Below are 22,328 nucleotides of genomic sequence, written 5' to 3' on the forward strand. Positions count from 1 at the left end.
TTTATTTTTTTGTTCTGTGAGACATTCATATAGAAATATATTTAAATGTCAATGAAACCTTTTTTATACATCTCTGCCTACTCTGCCAGCAGTGACACAGCACCTACCAAATAGTTTTTAACTGCTAAGTGAACCTGACGTTGCATTTTCTGATGTTGCATTTTCAGCTTTTAGACTTACCTAAAGCTCTCCTGCTCTGTGCAGCTCAGTTGATGGAAGGGCTGATCCACCTTCTCACCCCACAATTTTGCTCAGGCTGTGACAGAGCCAGGGCTGTTGCAGTCTGAGTTAAGGACCAGCCCTGGTTTCCCAACACCTGGAATTCCTAACCCCTTGTTTGTTCCCATTAGCAGGAGGGATGAAGGAGGGAGTCCTGCAGCTGGAATTCCTTCACAGCAGCTGGAAGCTTGAGTCTCACCAAGTTCCCCTCCCAGGGAATGTGCAGTGCTGGATTTAGGATCAGCCATAAATTCCCAGCCTGAGCCTCCTTGGTTTCTGTTCCCTTCAGTTCTCCCTGCTGGGACTGACAAGGATTGGTGGCTTTGTTCCTGCAGTGCAATTACAGCCATTCCCAAGGAACCCAATTTGGTTTTTCCCTCCTTCAGCTGTGCAGTTCATAAATGGAGTGATTTCACCACCAATTTGCCCTAACACTTAAATGCCTCAGTCATCCCAGCTCTGAAAGGGAAAACAGCTTAATGAGGAAGGTGTTTAGCCTGCAGCTGAGAAAGCTGTTCCCCTGAACTTCAGCATTGTTTGAGAGCAGGAGAGTGATGCAAAACACCCTCACATCTCCCCTTGCAGGGGAGCTGGGGCTGTGCTGTGTTTGACTCATCCCTACACTCCTTCCCTGCTCTGGTACTGATGGATTTCCACTTCAATCCTCAATTCTTGGGCAACAAGAACAAAAATTCTCTGTCACCCACCAGTGGCCCTTATCCTGTGATGGGAAGGGACAAAGGACAAGCCCTGCCTGGCATTTCTTAGCTCAGGTGGTTCCTTGGTGGCAGGGGCTCCCTTTCTGGGGTTTGAGGTGCAGCCTGTTTGGGGTTACCCAGCAGCAGTGTCACTTCTGATCCAGGAATTACCTTCCCAGGGACCAGCCCCTCCTGCTCAGGGTGAGGCTATTTATAGCTGCAATGCTTAAGCTGCTGTTCCTGATTACAAGAGACAGACAAGAGCTTTAATGTTCCACGACTGCTCCTCACACAGGAATTAGTAGCAGAGGCTTCACATTAACCTGTCCCCAGTCACTTCCTCCTACAGGCCTTGATGGACTTACAGGGTGAACTTCAAACCTAACCATGGATCCACCATCCTGGCCAGCTCTGCTCCAGTTTGTCCATTTGTCACAGTTCCACTCTAGCCCTTATCAGTTTAAATTCTTGCAAGCCACTTAATTTCCTTGTGTCTGCAGCTCCACCACCACTCCAGAAGTGCTGTGTGTGTGTGTAATTAGCAAACTAACACTCTAGACTAGCAGAAAAACATCTTCCTACGCTGATACAGCTCCTAGGACATGGCACAACCCTAGCACAGCAAAAGCTCCTCAAGCATTTGCCTTCCCTGACGTCTCCTGGCTTTGTCTGGCGGCTCCTTTTATGCGTAGACGAGTGCAGATTTCTTCTGTGAAAACAGAGCAGCAAGATTTCTGAAAAAGAAAGGGGGAGACAAGGCTGTGGGTGGGTTGTTCTGTGGATCCATCTTTTCCATGTGCACGTTGGGAGGGCTGGAGAGCAGGAGCACCAAGGGGCACACTGGGACACTGGTGCGGTTGCACTGTGTGTGTGTTTTCCTTGTCTTAATGACTGAAGAACAGCCACCACTGGGAATGAACTCATTAAGGATCATTTACTGTCGTCTCTAACACCCAGGGCAGTGGAATGCAGTTTGGCTGCCTTGGGAGTTCAGGGAATGTGATTTAATTTTTTTTTTTCTGGTGGGGTGAAAGGGGTGCTGGGGTTTATTTTATTTCTATATATTGTATTTATGCCGTTCATGCTACAAGCCCATCCCACAGCCCAAGCTGTGAAATTCTGGCACTTTAACAAGTGACTGCACAGCCTCCTCTTACCCCTGCACAGCTTTCCTTAGAAAACCAAGAGCAGGGTGGAAATGCTGATGCAGGAAGGACACAGGGGACAGGACAAGATGCAGGGCCCACTTCAGTGAAAGGAGGGATACAGGGGACAGGACAGGATTAAATGCAGGAGCCAGGGCCCACCTTGGAGAAAGGAGGGACACAGGGAAGCAGGACAAGGTGCAGGGCCCACCTTGATGGAAGGGGGACACGGAGAGGCAGGATGGGGCTCAGAGCAGGAGCCAGGGCCCACCTTGGTGGAAGGAGGGACATGGGGCAGGACAGGACCTGGAGCAGGAGCCAGGGCCCACCTAGGTGGAAGGAGGGACACAGGGACACAGGACAAGGTGCAGGGCCCACCTTGGTAGAAAGAGGGGCACAGGGGAGGCAGGACAAGGTGCAGGGCTCACCTTGGAGGAAGGAGGGACACAGGGATGTAAGGATGGGGCTCAGAGCAGGAGCCAGGGCCCACCTTGGTGGAAGGAGGGACACCAGGGAAACAGGACAAGGTACAGGGCCCACCTTGGAGAAAGGAGGGACACAGGGACACAGGACAGGACCTGGAGCAGGAGTTGGGGCCCACCTTGGTGGAAGGAGGAACACGGGGACACAGGATGGGGTTCAGAGCAGGAGCCAGGGCCCACCTTGGTGGAAGGAGGGACATGGGGCTGGACAGGACCTGGAGCAGGAGCTAGGGCCCACCTTGGTGGAAGGAGGGACACGGGGACACAAGACAAGGTGCAGGGCCCACCTTGGTGGAAGGAGGGACACAGGGACACAGGATGGGGCTCAGAGCAGGAGCCAGGGCCCACCATGGAGGAAGGAGGGACATGGGGAAGGACAAAACCTGGGGCAGCAGCCGGGGCCCACCTTGGCGTGCGCGGCGGCGCGGCGGCTGCTGCTGGAGAGCTCGGCCAGGGCGGCGAGGATGCCGAGGGCGAGGCCGATGCCCAGGGTGAGGAAGAGACCCCCCAGGGCCGGCGGCTCCAGCGGCCCCCAGCGCTCCCGGCTCTGGCGCAGGCAGCTGCTCTCCCACCACTTGTTCCTCAGGTAGTCCAGGTCGCCCGACTCGCGCAGCTTGAGCACGGCGATGGACAGAGGCTTGGTCCAGGGGGATGCTGGGCAGCGGGAGAGGAGAGAGGGGAGGATGGCAGAGCTCCCAGCCATGGTTTAGTTAAATGTTGTTAAAGGGGTCAGAGGTGTCACCGAACACAGCCCCACCAGCCAAAGGCTTTTCCTGGCTAACAACATCCTGCCCTGGCCACAGAGGGTGGCTACACATGGAGGATAAGGGCAGAGTGAAGGTGCTTTGGGAGGAACATGAGCAGACTGTCCCCTGCTCATTGCATTAGGGGATCTGCATTCCTGGGGCCAAGGCCACCAGGAGATGGAATATTTGTGCACTAGAGTCCAAAGTGAGAGCCAGTGCTAACTCCCCACAGAGCAGTGACCCCGGCAGCAGCGTTTTCACTCTGGTCACCCTGCCAGCAGTGGTGGCTCTGGCCCGCTGCTGTCCCAGGGAGGAGTGGGGCAGCAGAGGGGACAGGGACTCACCCTGGGTGGTGGCAATGCCGAAGCCACGGGCCCCAATGACCTCGGGGGCCCTGATGAGGTTGCAGTGGCGGGCGGCCGCCAGGTCCTGCGAGATGGACTCGCCGATGAAGGCGTAGTTGGAGTCCATCACGCGCTGCACGGCCTCCTGGTAGGTCTTGACCAGCACGTGCTCCCTCCTCTTCTCCATGTACTCATAGATCATCTGGTGGATGGGGTTCTTGGAGTTCTGCGGCCCAGAAATCCAAGCGTCAAACTCAAATGCCAAACCCAAGTGTCACAAAATCCAAGTGTCAACCACCAAAAAAATTAAAATTTGCCTGTATGTGCAAGGGCTATAAAACGGTTTGGAGAAGAAGAGCACTTAAACCATGTGTGAAGCCCTGCAAGCACAGATTGTCCCCAACACTGGGGACAAGCATCACACAGGGGTACAAGTGTCACCTGCTGCCCGAGGTACACAAAGGCAGCCCCTGAAGAGTAGAGAGATTTTTAAAGGAGAATTCAGAATGAAAATAAGAATTCTGTGCCTGCGTTCCTGTGAGAAGAGGTGGAGGAAGGGCTGAACAATAATTGTATATTTGAAGTATTCCAGGAAAACTGAGGGAGCCAACAGTGAAGAGGGCATTGTAGGGCTTATAAGGCCTGAGCTGTGAGACTCAGCCCCAGCTCAGCAGTTCTACAGCCCCTGGGTGTGGGCACAAGGAGATTCTCTGCACCTTGAAGTAGTAGAAAGTCGAGGAGCCCTCCAGTGTCCCAAACTCCAGGTTCCTTTGCTTGACCAGGTCCTCGAAGGTCTGGATGGGGAGCTGCTCGCTGCCGGAGCTCAGCAGGGCCGTGAAGTTGGCGATGTAGGCGGCCAGCAGGGCCAGGGTGAAGAGCCACCAGACCACAGCAATGACCCTCACCGAGAGTGCCTGGGGCCGGGGGGTGGCACCTGCACCACAGGGAGACAATAAATCAGCATAAATCACACGGGAGGGGACGTGGGGCCAGAGACACACCAAGAGCTGCAGACCCAGCAGACTGAGTTACAGACTTCACTTTAAATAAAGGCAAACTGCAGACCCTGCCCTGCAGCTGCACAGAGCCTGAGCCTGGAGGACCCCTCTGTGCTGGTCTGGACAGCAGCAGTGGCACAAAGCTGTACAAAAAAATCCTCTGTACAAAGCAGCCCGACCTGCTCAGCTGGGCATTGCCCCAAGCAATGGTGGCACACAGCAGAAAATGTTCCCCAGCCAGAGTCAACCACCTTCACAAGCCCAACAGGTCTATACTCACACCTTCCCAAACTGGTTTAGTGCTCCAAGTGTCCCCGCCAAGACAGCTTTTCACCCCAGTGTCACAGAAGGATGTGGGTGTACCAACATCTTAAAAACCCTGCTGCTCCCAGAGCTGCCCTGGTGCATCCTCCCAGCTCACCTTGCAGGGCCAGTGCTCCTGCTCCAAACCAGAGGCTGTTCAGGAAGGTGAAGTGGTTCTCTTCACTCTTTGGCTCGTTCCATTCACTGGGGCTCAGTCTGTGGGAAAATGACAGGATAAAACCAGACATTCAGAGGGGAAAAAATAAAAATAATCCCCATCAAGAGATCTGGTATTCTTCATGGGCAGATCCCACTCGTAATGCTGGCTTAATCTGACAGGGTTTAAGCTTTCTTAGCCATTGTACTAGAGCTGTACAGGAGGTTCCTCAGAGCAAAAGGCTCCCTGGGACTTTCTAATTTTTTCATAGGTGAGAAAGGCACTGACTTGAACACAACCTGTGAAACAAATGCATTTGTACCTGGCGACAAGGAAGAGGCAGAAGCACGTGAGCAGGTAAGCAAATAAAAGAGCTGTCCAGGTCTCCTTGCTGAAAGGAGACAGGAAGTGGAAGAAGGACATGTCCTGGGAGGTCGTGTCCTTGCGGAGCAGGATCCCAATCCCAGTCTGCAGGAAGGGCGTGGTGAAGGACACCACCTCCTCCCTGGCTGAAGTGACAGTCAGTGGAGCCACTGCAATGTCAGCCTCCTGCCAAGGAGACAAAAACCAATCAGCCACCAGCCCAGGGAACATTTCTGTCCCTCAGACATTTCTGTCCCTCAAGCAGGTGCTTCCCTGGCTGAGTGGGCAGGTGGTCCATTATTACAGAGCTCCATTATTAAACTCAGAATTTCCTAATATTTTACAAGATATGCTTTTTTGTAACTTAGAGAGTTATTTTAGACAAGCATTAATGCACAAACCATTATTCTATTTGTCCTTACTTTTCTACTTCCTATAAAATTTTTCCACTGACAAATCTTACAGCTTAGCTCTAATCATAGTTCTACTGACTCTAAAGCCTGCCTTTTGCAGCTTTCCCAAAACCTCCTAATTTTAAAGATTCCCACAGAAATGGCTTCACATCTCCAGGTCAACAGCCTTGGGACACGAGCCCCAAGGAACAGGACAGGTTTCCTATGGGAATCATTGGAATGGAATCATTCACAGTGAGGTGCTGGTTGGATCTGGTTTCCTTCTGCAGCAGGAGCTAGGCTGGGTTTACTCCAGGAGAAAAGACTGTTCCAGTCTGACTCTGGCTGAGAGCTGGGCACAGACTGAGCTCAGAGGGGCAAAGAGCTTGAAGTGAAGTGCTCCTCACAGGTGACAGAACATTAGCCACAGAGAATGCACCTGCCTGGGTGAAATGTGCATGAAGAGCCTGGGCATTGCCAATCTGACTGAAATGAGTCTCAGGTGACAGAGAATCAGCCACAGGGAATGCACCTGATGGGCTGAAATGTGCATGAAGAGCCTGGGCATTGCCAATGTGACTGAAATGAATCCCACCAAAGGGTTAAACTCAGGGTAGGTTTTGCCACAGTCTCACAAGCTGCAGAGAAACACTGAGAGAGACAAGGGCAGCCCTGGGAGTGCCTGGCTGCAGCAGCACTTTCCTGCTGTGGCTGTGTCTCCTTGTATTTGCATCCCTGCAGGCCAAACCCAGCTCCCAGTCTTGCTGCTCATCCCTTCTCCTCTCCAGGTACAGCAGTCTGAATTGCTGCCAGCAGAGGGTAAGGAAGCCAAAAGGACCTTTGCACAATACCCACAGGTGTCCACGTCCCTGTTCGTGCGCCATTCGCAGCAGCCCCAATTGCCGCCAGCATGGTCCAGGGAATGGGAGCAAAAACAACCTCTGCACAACCCAGGCAGCACAACTCCGAGTTCCTCCACCCCAGGAGCTGCTCCTGCCCCTGCAGGGTGGGTGAGGAGCAGCCTGGGCCTTACCCTTCTGAGGATCTCCCCGATCATGCCGCTCCAGTTGCCGCCAGCCGCCACGGCGCCGTACTGGCCGTCGCCCACCACCCTGACGCGGTACTGGAAGCGCAGCATCCCCGCCAGGGCTGCCAGCAGCTCCATGCAGTACCCCTCCAGCTCTGCTCCCCTCACCATCACGTAGGGATCCTCCTGGGAGGGACGGACACACACCCAGATCAGCACAGGGCGGGTTAAACCCGGCCGCGGCAAACCCGCCCCGTTATTCCTCTCCACTTTTTTCCCCCTTTTTTTTGTATTTTTCTTTTATTATTATTTATATTAATTTATTATTATTATTATTATTATTGATATCAACATTTTCCAGGATTTTTCTCCACCCAAAATTTCCCAAATTTCTGAAGTTTCCCGGAATTCCAGTGGGGCTGCGGAAGGATTTTTTTTTTATTTTGGGGAATTTTGGGATGTGAAATCCATGGAAATTCCCAGGGCTGCCTTGAACCAGGAGGTTCTTATCACAGCCTCCCCCCAAAAAATTTCCAGAATTCCCAACATTCCTGGATTTCCCAAAAATTCCCGACCACCCCCCCCCCCCACCACCTTTAGTGCAATTGGGCTCCTGCTGCAGTTTTGGGTGGGAAAGGGGGAATTATCCCACCCAAAAAGTTGGGAATTTTAGGGGGGAGAAATCCTAGAAAATTGATATAAATAAAATTCCTTGTTTCCAGACTGGGAAGATATTCCCTGGAGACATGAACCACCCCCAGGGCAGCTGCATCCTGCAGGTCACAGGCAGCACAGGAGTAAGTGAAAATCTCTTAGCCTAAAAGCCAAATATTTTCATTTTAGCCCAGCAAAGCCTCAAGCGAGGCACTCAACAGGGTCAGAAAATTCACTGCTGCAGCTTCTCCTGCTTGTCTGGAGCCCCTGGTGATGCATTTGGGGGATTTTATACCTGTTTTTGTCCCTGTGTGACCTTTACATTGTTCCCACCTCAGGGCAGAAACACTCAGGGAACTGAGCCCCTCAGGTACAGCCCAGCAGAGGGATCTGGCTGCCCCCCCAGAGCATTGACACATCCCTATGCCCCCAGTGACACCCCCCAAATCCTCCCTGTGCCCACTGCAGGCAGCTGGCACCTCCACAGCCCTGAGCCAGCCCCCAAAACCCTGCCAGGAGCAGGGACATCCCTGCCAAAGCCAGCCCAAAACCCCCCTGCACATCAATAAAATAAATCAAAGAAATGCCAGGTGCAGCTCCAGCTGCTCCCTGCCTCTGGCACGGCCTTACCAGGATGGTTGTGACAGTCAGGGTTGGAAGTCCCTCTCCTGCTCCCCGGGGATCTGTGCCCTGCCAAGCAGAAATTGAGGAACTCTTGGATTTCAAAGTGCCACCATGGCCCCACCAGGCTGGGCCCTACTTTGGGGTGGCCTGGGAGGTTTAGGGGGTTAAACCAGCCCTAAACCTGCTGCTGTTTCCTGACTAATTAATAAATCACAGCGTTTCACTTCATTGCCTGGTGCAAACAAAAATCACTGCAAGTGCTGCTGCACATCTTCAGATGGTGTGTACAGCCTCCCCAAGGGACCAGTTCCTGCTGCAGACAAAAGAATTAGCAGCCAATTAAGGTCTCATTAGAGAGCAATTCCAGGAGACACAGAACAGTGGGAAACCTGAGAGGAGGAGGAGGAGAGGAAAAGTGGATTCATTTCTGGAAGTTAAAGATAAATCTTCCAATTTTACAGTCACCCACTCGAGAGGATTCCTCATCAAAGCCACTTCAGGAAAATTGTAGCTTTTTCTAGTGAAGTGTCAGATTCTGTGAGGTTTGTTGGTCTTTAATGTATCTGCTTATTGGAAAATTGCAGGGTGATTTTTCTAGACACAGAGAGAGAGGATGTGTGTGTGAAGATATAAATATATATATGCAGTACAAAATGTGCAAAAGAAACCTCAGTCCTTCCAGGAGCCAAAGGGTCTTGGTTTAATTCTCTCTGTGCAATGGAAGGGTTTGAGGGATGAGCTTTGAGTGGAAAGCTGTGATCACAAGTTCCCCAACTCTACCAGCCATGAAGAGAGGGCTACTGGCAGGTTCTTCCCTGGGGCACAACTGAGTTTTGAGCTCTGGACAAAAAATGCAGTCAAAAAAATCCCTCACATAAACAAACAAAAACAGCATAGAGACACAGCCAGCCATGAACAGTGTACTTAAAATAATAACTCTTTAAAGATAAAAACATTTTACATTCTGATCACTACTTCTGAATTAAATATGTAAGATCATCTGCCCCACGCCTTCGTTAGTGGCTCTGCGCTAATGAACTCAGACATACCTTACCCACAGCATCATCATTCCTCCCAGCTCCTGGAAAAACACAACAAAATCAGATTTGTGTGGGGCTTGTATTCACAGCTCCTCATTTCACAGTGCACTGAGAGAGTCAGAACCATCATCCCCAACTCCCAAATTCCCTTTGTTTCCTCCCCCAGGGCACAAAAGAAGGCAGAGAGGGGCTGCAGGAGGTTCTGATGTCACTTAATGATGTCACCTGATGTCCCTCACCCTCTGAGGGACTCCTGCACAGCCAGTCCATCCCTGAGGAGGGGCAGCACCAGCTCTTCTTCCTCACACAGCCAGACCTTCCCCCTCTCCTGCCAAGCCCCATCTTCCCCTGAGGAGAAGCCAAAAGTTCCTCACCACCCACTTCCCAGACACTGGTTTTTCTTACTCTTCCTTTCCCCTACTGCTGGCACGTTCTGCATCTGAGATGCAGACTTAAAACCACAATTTTTTCAATCTATTGCTTATTAATTGCTTGGGATGATTCTTCTAGAATCTGCTTAGCATTGCTCCTTGGACTCAGAGAATTCACGGCACAAAAGCCAAAAATCCCTCAAGATAAACCAAAAAATGCAGGGTGTTTTCACTCTTTCAAGCAAAAGCTGTGAGTTTTTCTCTAAATATAACAGCACATTCATTCATTATGTATTTATTTTTCCTTCTTTGGTGCTGCATATTCTGGCCTTGTGCTGAACTCCACATTATTGTAAAACAAAACGTGTTTTTTCCCTCTCCACTACAGTTCTCCATGGGGGCTGGAAATCTCCACAAAGGAGTTCTCTTGTCTCCCTTTAGAAACCCAGCTTTTGGAGGCCCCGTGGGGTTCCTTGGAAGGCAGCAGAGCCTTCTGAGGGCTCCCAGCTCAAAGCCCCTTTGTGAGCCCTCCTGAAAGGCCCAGGGGCGATGGGGCTGCAGCACCAACCCCAGGTCATGGCAGGGACACTGCCCAGCACCAAGGCCTCTGCTGGGAATCCTCCTGGAAATCCTGGGAATCCTCCTGGGAATCCTCCTGGGAGGCTGCAGCAGCACAGGACAAAGGGAAGGGCTCATCCCTCCCTTCCCCATAGGTTGGCGGTTGCAGGAAGAGACTGGGGCTGTAAAAAAATCAGCTTTTTCTTTGCTCCTGCTACCCTGAGCTTGCCCAGCCTTCCAAAGGGAGGCTCCTGAGGAAGAGGGTCCTGGCACTGCTCAGGACTGGCCACCTCCCCTCAGTTTTCTCCCCCATCCTCAGCACACCTTGCTGCAGCTCAAGGAACCATAACCTCACAGAAGTGCAGCTTTAACCACAATAACCACACCTAAACCCACCCTTTTTCTTGGCTTTTTTCATCTTCCCCCATCTCTGTCATCTGGCTTTCAACTGTAGCAGCAAAGGCACTTGGGGACATCAAAGACACTTGGGGACATCAAAGGCACTTGGTGGCAGCACTCACAAAGTCCCAGCCACCAGGTGAGCCCTGGGGAATCTCTTAATAACCCATTTGAAAGTAAATTCTGAGATTAGGATAAAATCCTGCATGAACTGGCAGGTAAAAACTGAAGGAATGAATGATCTGAAGAAGAATAAAACCAGGTTTGGGCACAGCCAAAGCTTCTGGGTCCTTTTCCTCACCTGCCTGGCTGGATTCCCTCAGGAGCAGCAGGGCTGTAAGCACACAGATTGTGAAGTGAAGTGATTTATCCATTGGAGCAGAAACTCCTGCTGCTCTACAGGAACCTTCCTGCTGGAGGTGAAAGGCAAGCAGTTAAAGCTGGTTCTGCAGTTCCTCATCACTGGGTGAGATCACTTTGTCCTGGATTTTCTGCTCCTTTTTCTGTAGAGCCACAATTCCAAACCAAGTCTCCAGCTGAAAACAGTCACTGCTGAGCTCAGCCAGAACAAACACTAAAGAAAGGCTCTGGTGAAGCCCCCACTGCAGCAAAAAGGATGTGACAAACCTAAAAAAGGGCATTTACCCACTGGTGGTTCTTTCCCTGTGGGTTTCCCTCAGGGAAAGGACAGGAGAGGAAGCAGCAGCAATATTTTAATGGTATTTGTTGTCCAACAAGATACAGGACATCCTTACACCAGAAATGATAGAAAATAAATTTAAAATGCCCAGGAAAACTTACCATTTATGAGAGTGTGTAGGCAAAAATATACTACATGTGTCATTGCTTGTGGCTGACTGATGCTCAGAAAACACTGGATTTAGTGATCTTACCTCATCAGCTTTTAGGAAATTTCCCAATCCTGCATCCTATGAAAACTCCCAGCATTACAGCTCAGCACTTTCCCTCATTCATTTTCCCTAATGAGAGAAATAACTAAAACCTCCACAGAAGGTTCTTTCCGGGTTAAATTTCAATGCTGATTTTGTTGTTGCTGCTGTTAAAAAATCCTGCCAAATGGGAAAATGTTGATCCTTGTGAAAGGATCCCAGAGGAGAGGGCTGAGATCTGAGCTGTACATCCGCCAACACTTGTGGGAAATGGATTTGTAAAGAATTCTCAAAACCTGACACAAAGCTTATACAGTCTTGCACATCTGTATGCAAATACTGAGATGAGGTGTGCTGATTTAGGAAGCTGTGAAATAGAGATGACATTGTTGAGAGAGAGGTTGAACTAGAAACAAATTTCAACAAGTTTCAACATATGGCCTTCCAAAAGACCAGATATTTTAGAGAATAGAGGTGTGAAAGATGCACTGTATTGTAACCAGGAAATAGGTTGGCTTCTGATGGAATGGCATTGAGTTTTACATCTCTTGTGCCTCACAAGAGACTGATAATGGAATAAAAACTTTTAAAACACCTCTCAGTTGCCCCATCTCTATAAAAGCTGAGAAAATCAACAAACACTGACTTTATTCTTCTTAGACAACTACTTTTTAGACAAAGTAGCTGCTGCTCTTGGCTGTTGCCAGAGCAGCACAAAAACTGAGCTGCATCAACCATGGGGGAAAAGAAAAGGAAAAGAAGCAGCAGCCTTCAGGCTGAGCCAGGGAGGAGCTGAGCTTTTCCTGGTAGGTTTAGCCTCTAAATTCCTGTTCCTTTTCCCTTACAAGTTGGTACATGCAACAAAAATAATCTTTGTGATGATTTCAAGTGGTCTCCTCTGAAAAAACCCCGAAGTGATCAGAGCTGGTGTTGCTGGCATCGGCTTGAACAGAAAGTTGTTAAACACGCTGCTGACCTAAGAGCACAGACAGGGTGCAAGTGTGGGTTAAAAAGCCAGGAAGGAGCTGGTGGCAGCAGGCTTTGCCCCTTGCCAGAAGCAGAGCACGAATTGAAGGCAGTTTCTCACTTACAGTAACTCCCTTGGGTGGGTCTGTCTGTCTGTCCGTCCGGGAGCTGCTGGGGATGCCTGGCACAGCAGTGAGGATCCTGCAGGCTTGGGCATCCCGTGCTGGGTTAAATACCCGGGAGAGGAGGAGGAGGAGGAGGAGGAGTGGCCTCTGAGCGTGCCAGCTGGACCAGGGGACACCTGGGGCTTCGGGGAAGGAGGAGGCCACACCAAAGGACAGCCTTTGGAAGCTGCTGGCTCCAGCAGCTGGATGCTGCATCAGGGCTCATGGAATTCTCTCTCTGTCCTGTGGTGCTGCTGTAAAATTCCTCCCTTTGGAGCTGTCCCCAGCAGCTGTGCCCGTTTTTCCTGCCTGTTGATCGCACAGACAAAATCAGCTTTGAAGGACACAATTGAATGTTCATTATCAGTGCTCGTGAAGGCCAGGCTGGAGGAGCAGAGCCCATAATCCCACACCCAGCCATGTCCAGCACACTGCTCGTGATCTGGAGACTCTGGATTTCAGATTTTACCATTTAACGAACTGAAATCCACATCCAGGAGTCTCAGGATGCACAGAAAGAGCAGAAGAATGAAGAGCAAAACTGTGACCTTCTGCTGACTTAAATTCCAAATAATTCTTAAATGCTGGAATAAATTCCTCTTATGGGAATAAATAAATACATGATGAATGGTCAGTCTTATGTAGTGTCACAAAACAAGCTGTAAAAGTGGTTGCTACTAATCTGGAAGCAAGAGGGCAAATTTCACATGTACCCTAATGATTTAAATCCAGACACTGTTGGTTAAAAGTCTGAATGAAGGTAAATGTTATAAAGTGCTACATGACCCTGCCTCCTGTGAGGTACATTACTTTAACAAGTATTGCTTAATCAATTAAAGATGAAAATAATCTGATTGTGAGACTCAGTCTTTGAGAAGACACAAATGGACCTTTTAAACATTAACTTTCCAAAGCTGTCAAGTTGCATGTACTTGCCATTAAAGCTGCAAAAGCATTAAAGTTACAAAAGCAGCGACTCCCCACAGCTTTTCAGCTCGAAATTAAAGTATTACACGAATGATATTTCATCCAGAGAATGCTAATGAAATTTGCTTTGTGCTGGGACACAATGGGAGGCTCCTCTTGGCAGATCACACGTTTCTGCTGCAGCTTCACCTCCTCCCCTCCAGAGCCTGCAGTGATGCTGTGGGGTCACCTCGGTGCACATCCCAAAGCTCTGCTGCTCAAAGCTGCCCTGGCTTCTGCAGGATCCGAGTCCTGCAGACAAGCTGTGCAGATCTGAGCCAGCCTGGAAAACTGAGGGAATATTTTCAGACAAAACATGCTGAAGAGCATTTGAAAAGATTGAATCAGGAAATTTAACCCCTCCAGCCCCATTGCCGTGTCATGGTGATAACACAGCCTTACATTTTGATATCTCAGAGTTTAAATTTCGTTACTGTTTTGGTATCTCAGAGCTTAAATTCTTGTGGCTAAGTGATACTAAAATTAGAACCAAGAGCCCCTTCCCAGCTCCACAAGTGACAACCCTTCCAGGAGGAGTGTGAAGGCAGTAAAATCCACTTTCACTGTGCACTTTGCTGGGACAGGAATAGAAGTGATTTTTCAATCAAGTGACAGGTGAAGAGCAAAATTGTGCTGCAGCATTTTCAGCCAGGCTTTAAACCCCCTCAGTGATAAAACAGGGCCATCTGTGTTACTTGTACAGCTGCTCCAGGATGGATCAGCTCCTTCTGTTTGTTTGGCTACCAATTCCACCAGTTGCCCCAGAATTTTCATCCTGCCCCAGCCCCTGTGCTGTGTCACACCACACAATATCAGTCTCTGCTAATCCTTGTACAAGTTCTGGAGGATCTGAGAAAATCTGAGTAGGTTTGCACTGGCCACCTCTCTGAAAAAGAGTAAAGTTAAATGTTATCCACAAAGGAAGCTGAAAAACAAAGCAGATAGAATGAACCATGTTTGTGTATCACAAACCCCAGTGTTGTGTTACAGCTAAAGAGCCACCAGCTGGGAGGTTAAATATGTTTATTTTAGTAGTGTAAGGTGGTTTTACAAACAAATTTTTAAATTTTGCAATATACACAAAAGAATCATTACAAAGGCAAAATATCCTCTCAATAATAGGGACTCTATGCAGCCTGAAATAAAATTAAACCTCTTTTTCTCTTTAAAATGCATCTCAGTAAACATTCTTCTCCATCACTGATAAAATGTACATCTATAATAAATGACATCATAACTGGGGATTGGGGGGGACACATGACAACATCCCTAAAAATAAAAAGTAAAAAAAAGGGGGGAGGAAGAATTATTACTCTCTTTAGGTTGTTATTTAATTCTAAATATGTCCATCTAAAAAAATTAAATATCTCTTTTTTTTAAACATATCATTGAAAATTTTGCATGGCAGTGCAATACAGAAATAGTAAAATTCATCCAAAAAGTGCTATGTACAGCAGCATTGTTAAAATACCATAAGAAGGGACAGTGCTGTTTCAAGAAAAGACTAACATGCTTTGTAGCCATTTCTGAAGTAAAGTCAGAAGATATTTCTATTTTTAGCCATTCCCTTCTCTCTCCTGTCTCAATTCCCTCAGACAATGCCTTGAGACAAGGAGCAGTCACAGTTCAGGTTCAGGGTGTGCATGTGTACATACATGTGCAGACATATTTTTGCATACACACAGGTGTATATATATAGATATTTATATATATATATATAGATATATAAACAGGCTGGGTTTATAAAAGCATTGCTTTGGAACAAGAGAGCTTTTCTTCAAAGAGAAAATACGGATTTTCACTGAAATAAGCAGGTCCACGATGGATGATGGACTGTATCTACTACATTATTAATTCACACCCTCAGAGGCCTCAAACTCTTCTAGAAAATAAAATGTGATTTTATGTCCAGCCTCCTTACACAGATCCATGATTTCTAAGAGCAAAATTCACCTTAGCTGTCCTTAGCATCACATTTAGCTGTTACACACCAAGGTTACTATTGTCAGAAGAATTATTGAAATTAGTAAAGACCAAGAGCAAACTGCAAACGCAAGAAACACAAAGGAGGCCAAATCGGAGGCTGGGCAAAGCGCAATTAAAAATGAATCCTCATCATTCCTTTGGAGTCGTGGTATCGAGCACCCTTGGCTGAAGGGAAGCACAGGATGTTTTGGGCCTCTCGGGTGTTTTGCTGTGACAGGAGCGCGGGTCACAGTTTGAGCATGAAGAACACCTCGGTGTCCGCCGCGCACTCGGGCTGGGCTTTGGGCGAGGCCGCCAGGGCCGCGTGGGCAGCGGGGTCGCTGCAGCCGGCCCTGCCCACGCTGCAGGCGCCCTCGGGGTTGCCCCTCTCCTCGATGGGGCTGCCCCCGAGCTGTGCCCGGCCCTGCAGGCGCTGCCTCTCCTGGGCCTGCCGCGCTCTGTTGGCGATGTAGCGCACGCGGCTCTGGCTGCGCGAGGACGAGCGCCGCAGCAGCCCCACGCTCTCGCCCTCCTCCTCCGACTCGCTGGGCTCAAGGCTGATGGGGGACGTGATGTCGTTTTCCTGCTGGAAGGCTGTCAGCTTCTTCAGCTGCTCGGTCAGTTCGTCCCGGGATTTGGCCGAGGGCCGCAGGCCGGAGGAGCGGCGCTGCTCCCGCATGGAGCGGGTGACGAAGCTCCGGCTGATGCTGCGGTATTTGCTTTCAAAAGTGCACACGATGTCGTCAGAGGTAAGGTCCCCGAGGCTTTTGGACTTCGCCTGGTTATTCCCAGCCGTGTCATGCGCTTTGGATTTGTTGGAGGACTGCCTGAGACTCTCCATGTAGAGCCTGCTCCAAGTGTGCCTTCTAGGAATGGACGAGAAGGTGTCCTGAGGGCTCCTGGCCAGGGGCCGGGGGCACAGCTCGTCGGCCGGCAGCTGGCCAGACCTCAGGTTGGGGTTGGACTTGCTCTTGCTGACCATTGGCATCTCGTTGCTGCAGGCGGTGGCGGAGCGCGGGCGCATGCCCTTCCTGATGGCCAGGGGCTCCACGCCCAGGTCCGGGAGGCTTTTGCGAGCCAGGCTGGGCAGGGACAGGTCGATGACGGTGTCGTTGGAGGACATGCTGGACGAGGAGGACATGCTGTCGCGGTGGCTGCCGCAGTCCAGCTTGCTCCAGATCCGGTCGTTGACAGTGGCATCAAAGTACACTTCAGCTGCTGGAGACTGGCTGCTCGGAATTTTTATTGAGGCTGAGAAGTCTGACGTCTTCAGTCCTTCACTCTTTGCCCTTCTTGCCAATGTGTAAGAGCTCGTCTGGGAAACAGGGACAGGGAGAGCCTGAGCAGCCCAGGCTTTCTGGGGAGAATGTGCCTGTGGGCTGTTACTGACACGGCTTTGCTGGGGTGGAACAGCTGCAGCACCTGGGTTTTGCCCTTTGGATTCAGAGGTACTTTTCGTGTCTGCTGATACCTGACCTGGTTGGTTTTGCTTCTGGCAGTTTCCTACAGCTTGGCCAGCACTGTGATCTGCTGCCTCTCCCAGCCTGGCTTTTTGGGGGTGTGCTGCTGATCCACCCTGATCTTCAGCCTCACTGCACTGTGTCCAGCCATTTCCTTCTGTGGGACATCCTGCCACGCTTGTCCTCTCATCCTCTGGGGCTGCTAAACTTGTGCCAGCTGCTCCTGGGACATCCTGCCCTTGGTCTTCTGCAGCCAGGTTGGTTCCTTGCTCTCTGGAGGGTAGGGGCTCTCGAGGCTGGTTGGGTGTTCTGCTTCCCTCTGATGGAGCTTCCGTGGAATGGTCAGAGCCAGATCCTTCCTCAGAGTCACTGTAAGGGGTAACGGGCAGGGGGAGGAGAAGGCTGCAGTGATGGCTCTCACTGGCCACAGGCTCTTCTGTGATCGTTTCTAGGCTGCATAAAGAAGTGACTGACCTCTGCATTGAGAAGCGGCAGATGTCTGCTTGGGAGGCATGAAAAGAAAAAGAAAGAAACAAGAAAAACAGATGCAGGGTTAGTTATCTCTTGCAAATTACAGCTGAGCTAAGATTCATTCCTTATGTGTTACCATTTTGTTCTCAAGGTACAAGTTGCCCGTGTTAATCATGATTTTTAAAATAACTTGTGATTTCAAATGCCTGGCCAAAGGCAGCAAAACATTTTGCACATTCAGTTTTAGCTGCACAAAGCCCTGTTGCTTCAAGAAACCTCAGTCCATGCACAGCAGCACCATGTGACTGTTCTGGTTTTCTTATCAAACAACAACAGTACCCAGCAATTTTTGCCCTTTGTGTCCCCTTTTGTAAACCAGCTTTTCTTCCTCCACCATCCAGCACCACTTGATTTTCAGTTTTCCTTCCTTCCAGCACTCAGACAGGTCAGGGTGTCAGAGCACAACCAGAGCATGTACAATGATCAAACACCAGTTTGACCAGCAGATGTGATCCCAGTGACCAACCACTCAGAAGAGAAGCAGCACAGGACTTGTGGAGCAGATTACAAATGATCTGCAGACAGTGGAATGTTGGCAATGGGACTTTTAGAAACAAAACAAAAGCTTTAAACAGACTTTGTTCTTCCAAAAAAAAAACCAAAAAACTTGGTAATTTCTATTTCAAAAAAAAGCTCTGCAGACAGATGGGTCATGAACAGCAGGATGTGAGTGCAGCCCTGGAGAATCACTACAGCCACCAATTACCTGGAGAAAATGCTCCATTCTCTGCAATGTTTATCACCTGCACCCCGGGAGCCAAAGCAATCATGCCAAAAAGATTATTTCCCATATCTCCAAAGCACAGTGCAGACATGCATTCCAGAACTAACAAAGCACCACCAAGGCAGAGCACGACCTCAAGGATACAGGAGCAGGTAATTATAGGGCAGCAAACAGGCAAAAATCAGGACTACAGGCAACAAGGTGCTCGAATCAGGGACACTCAGCAGACATTACCTTTGACTTTCTTGTCCTTTCAGTTCTTAACTAGAGAGAGAGAGTGTGCATGTAGAATAATAGGACAGAACAGAGGAAAAATCCAATTAATGTAGGGAAGGCAGGTGCAGATAACAGGATAAATTAGTGCTGAGGGAGGGAAAGGAGACATACAGGAATATTCACACATGGTTGTAGGATCCTAAGAATTTCTGACCAACCAGAGCACTCAATGGAGTCCACACATGGACAGATATTAAATTCATTTTTTTATCATAGAAAGATGAAAATATTTGTTAGTGTTGGAGGAACACACTCCACTGGACAGGGGAATGGAATCACAAAATCATGGAATCACAGAGGGGTTTGTGATGGAAAGGACCCTAAAAATCATCAAGTACCCTGATATAAGCAAGGACATCTTCCAGGTTGCTCAGAGGAATCTGGACTCCTCCAAAGCCCTCTCCTAATGGAAAACATCACTCCCAGAGCCTTGGCACCAGGATTTCCAGCCCAGTGCAGAACTCAGGGGTGGGAGCAGCTCTGTCCTGGCCTGCATTAGCTGGGAGTGCTGGAAGGGAACCAGGCACCTGTGCCCATAACCCAACTGCAACATCCCATAACCCAAATCCAACATCCCATAACCCAACTGCAACATCCCATAACCCAACTGCAACATCCCATAACCCAGCTCCAACACTCCAGACTCTCAGTGCCTGGAGGAGTGTCAGGAAGGGCCCAGAGCTGATCAGATTATAAACTCTCCTTCTGCCCATCCAGCAGCACAGACTGGGGCACGTTGGGAAGGGAAAACCCTGGGAAATGTCATTCTGGGCCAGCTATAGTAATAATAATTATTATTAAAATATTGTTAAATATATATATTTTATATATTGTTATAATATTGTTAAATATATATTTTCTTATGTTTTATATATTTATAAATTTTAATATATCTCAATATTTATATTATATTCTTGTTATATATATGTATATATTCATATGATATAAATAATTGTCATTAAATATATTTATTTAATATATAATAGAGGACCAGCAATAGTCTCCTGCCTTATCCCAGGGGCACTTCCCCCAGCAGAATGCCAATTCCCAAGTGCAGCCATGGAGCTGGTTTCCCTGGTTTCCTGGCCCAGGGCATGGCCTTGCAGGAGGATGGGAAAGGGATCTGTTTGTGCAAACAGAGGGGCTGTCACTGGACCAGCAGCAGCCAGTCCAAGGCACCATTTCACCAATTTAAGGGTTTGCTGATTCCATGCTTGGGAAGTCAGATGGATTTAATCAAATTTCAAGCATATCACAATATTTGTTTAGTGACTTGGGGGGCTGGCAGGGGAGCTGGCACTGATAATGGGAAATGGTTTCATATGTCACAGTACTCAGAGTTTGTGAAAAGCCAAATGCCAATAATTTAGGCATAGAAAGAGTTCTGCTGCTTTGGATTAACTGCAAGTCACGGGAACCAGCAAATTTCTCCCCTCCCATTGTCCTGGTATTTTCCTAAAAGCCTGAAGCAGATATTGGAAAAATATGTTTTTAAAAAAGTGGTATAAAAAATAGAAGGTAAATTTCAGACACCCAACCAGATAAAATTGGTCAAATAAATAAAATGTCTCAAATTTCTGTATGAGGCTTTCAAAGAAGCCCACTATAGGTGGGCACTCAGAATCTGTTATTAAAAAAGGGATTACATTTTAGGAAAAACACCAAAATCACTTCACTATTCCTGAAAATGTAATCATCAGTGTCCACATTTCTTGGACAATTAACAAGGAGGGTGAGGATTTGAAGAGGAGCTCTTGCAGCCACAGCCAAAGCTGTATTTCCTACTTTCTCCTTACAGTCCTGTGAAGCAGAAAATTCTTATCAAAATCTCCTTCCTTCTGTCCCATTCCTGCCAAATCAGGAGGAAAAATGCCATTTTTCTTACTAAAAGACATCCTTTGATTGCCTCTGCTTTGAATTCCCATCTCTACAAACCCCCAGCTCATGGCACAGGTGCAGCCACACAGTCCCTGTGTGAAACAACCACAAAATGCTGCAGCTTTAGGAGCTTTCCTCTAAGTGGGAACGTTTTGGGGTGCAGTGGGGAATGGCAGGAGTGCCCCAGGCTGGCTGATGCCAGGGAGCAGCAGATCACACACTCTGCTGCCCTCTGCAGCTCTGCCCTCAAGCCCACATCCCAGCACAGCAGAAAGGTTTGCACACACGTTTAGGGCCAGAATGGGTTGCTGTGTTTATAAAATACATCTCCTGAACAGAGCAGAGAAATACATCCAGTAATTCCTGGACTGACAGCAGTGATTTTGATCTTTGAGGAGGGAACAGGTTTTTTGTTATCAGAGAGCTCATTAGACATCATTCCTGATGTGGTTATCCCTCAGTGGAACACAAAGGCTGATAATGGAAATATTGTTTGTTGATGTGAGTTTTCCATATTCAATCCCACTTAATGCTCTGGTTTGGATCTTAAAATTTACTTAGTATCATACCACAGTCACTAAGAAAATCAAGGAAACAAAAAGCCCTGAACAAACAGCCCCAACATTTATGGACTACTGACAGCGTCACTACTGCAGATGGTTAACTAGGCATGGCAAGGACTAAGCTAAACCAGACACGTCTACAAAAAAAGAAAATAAAAATATTTATGCAGATTTTTTTTCTTCTGTCATTGCCAAAAATATAAAAAAAAAGACCTCTTGACAGCCAAACAACATAGAGGAGCTTCTAAGTAAGGATGCTATGCAGAAGCTGGGACGATGATGTGATCTACAGTGGAGAAGGGTGAAGAAAATCTGGTCTTACCAGTAAAGAATATAGGGGATTTACTTCGAATTTCCTCCAATTTTTGAACGAACAAGGCGTTCATTTCCCTCTGTAGGGTGCCCACTTGCCTTCGAGAAGGTTCAGACCAGTGCTTGGGGAACTCTGGGCTTCCAAGGCTCTCTAGACTGCTGGAGTTGGAGGATATGGAGCCATTGCTGGCTGCAACCAGGTTGACAGTGCTTCCATACTTGCCACCTGACTGGCAGTGCCAGCGCTGCCGGGAATGAGCCTTCATCCCGTGGCACTTGGAGTCACCACTCGTCTTCCCTGGGCTCACAAAAGACTGGGTGCTCCTCCTGGGGTCACCTGCGGGTCCGGGGCTGCTGCAAGGCTGCAGATCTGCGTGCGGCCTGGGCTGCCCTCTGACCACCCAGGTGTGCAGCTCTACCCTCTCCTCTGCACTGCTGCCCTGCCCAGCGTGCAGGGGCTCTCTAGCAAGGGGCCTGCCAGGGTGGTCACTCCAGGGCCCCTCTGGGTCAGGGCTCTCCTTGGAGCCAATCATGCATTTCATGCAGTTGGTGGCCACGCCGATCCTGCCCGAGCTGTTGATGGCGCAGCGGGCGAAGACGCTTGGCTTCTCTCCCTGGGGCTCCTGCAGCCTCACCCTGTGTGCCCTGGGCAAGGGCTCGCTGTAGGGAGCCCCGGGGTGGGCACAGCTCTGCCCTGGCCCCTGGGGACAGCCCTGGGCCTTACCTTTCAAGGCCTTGCCAGGTGCCTCCCCAGCGGCGCCGTCGCGGGGAGCTGGGGACGGGGAAGCGCTTTCTGGCTCTTGCACAAAGCGAGGCTGGGAGGCAGCTTCCACTTCCCGCCCTTCTCCAGCCCCTGCAGAGCTGCTGTCCTTTGTGTCAAAAGCGATTTCTGGAAAGCCTTTCTTGTTCTTCTTCTGGCTCTTGGTGGGTGCGCTGGCCGTCCGTCGCAGGATGTGGCTGCTAAAGGAATGTTTGCGATGGAGCTGCCCAGCAGCATGACTGTCCAGAGAGGCCTGCTTTGGATTTCTGAGAAACAGCCCTTTTAGACCTAGAGCTTGTTTGGCCTGCAAAAGAAACGAGAAAAAAAAATAAAAATATAAAAAAGCCCCTTAT

The 22,328-nt window shown here is 49.1% G+C and overlaps 2 protein-coding genes across 6 annotated transcripts in view; both read right to left on the reverse strand.

The window, feature by feature from the left end:
• Positions 1–80: 80 nt before the first annotated feature.
• Positions 81–12,637, reverse strand: LOC135285168 (probable glutamate receptor). Of its 2 annotated transcripts, none has more exons than XM_064397183.1 (11): positions 12,502–12,637; positions 10,822–10,933; positions 9,202–9,233; positions 8,159–8,218; positions 6,881–7,060; positions 5,415–5,641; positions 5,054–5,151; positions 4,351–4,568; positions 3,635–3,860; positions 2,951–3,198; positions 81–1,651 (listed from the first exon to the last, which is right to left on the reverse strand). In XM_064397183.1, the coding sequence occupies exons 2-11, from the start codon at positions 10,892–10,894 to the stop codon at positions 1,550–1,552; spliced, it is 1,464 nt and encodes a 487-aa protein (XP_064253253.1). In that variant the 5' UTR covers positions 10,895–10,933; positions 12,502–12,637; the 3' UTR covers positions 81–1,549. The 2 variants fall into 2 exon arrangements, with proteins under 2 accessions (XP_064253253.1, XP_064253255.1); XM_064397185.1 differs by having other exon boundaries at positions 10,822–10,930; positions 12,502–12,634.
• A 1,876-nt stretch (positions 12,638–14,513) lies between these two features.
• The window catches only part of PLCH2 (phospholipase C eta 2), a 75,022-nt gene continuing 67,207 nt past the window's right edge, over positions 14,514–22,328 (reverse strand). The window contains exons 22-24 of one of the 4 annotated variants that reach the window (XM_064397160.1): positions 21,226–22,279; positions 18,421–18,450; positions 17,322–17,430 (exon numbers count right to left, since the gene is read on the reverse strand). In XM_064397160.1, the coding sequence (XP_064253230.1) occupies positions 18,440–18,450; positions 21,226–22,279 (1,065 nt within the window). In that variant the 3' untranslated portion in view covers positions 17,322–17,430; positions 18,421–18,439. Of the gene's footprint in view, positions 17,431–18,420; positions 18,451–19,962; positions 22,280–22,328 lie in introns of those variants that run through there. The other 3 variants (XM_064397157.1, XM_064397161.1, XM_064397159.1) reach the window with 3 other exon arrangements.

This window comes from Passer domesticus, chromosome 22, assembly GCF_036417665.1.
Source record: "Passer domesticus isolate bPasDom1 chromosome 22, bPasDom1.hap1, whole genome shotgun sequence".
NCBI lineage: Eukaryota > Metazoa > Chordata > Aves > Passeriformes > Passeridae > Passer > Passer domesticus.

What these genes read in the sequence shown, in the direction of transcription:
- LOC135285168 (XM_064397183.1), bottom strand. Translation starts at nt 10,894, where the DNA reads ATGGATAAATCACTTCACTTCACAATCTGTGTGCTTACAGCCCTGCTG. An exon ending in TGCCTCTTCCTTGTCGCCAG is followed by an intron (nt 5,152 to 5,414) that starts GTACAAATGCAT and finishes ATTTTCCCACAG; the next exon opens with ACTGAGCCCCAGTGAATGGA. An exon ending in CGGCATTGCCACCACCCAGG is followed by an intron (nt 3,199 to 3,634) that starts GTGAGTCCCTGT and finishes CCCGCTGCCCAG; the next exon opens with CATCCCCCTGGACCAAGCCT.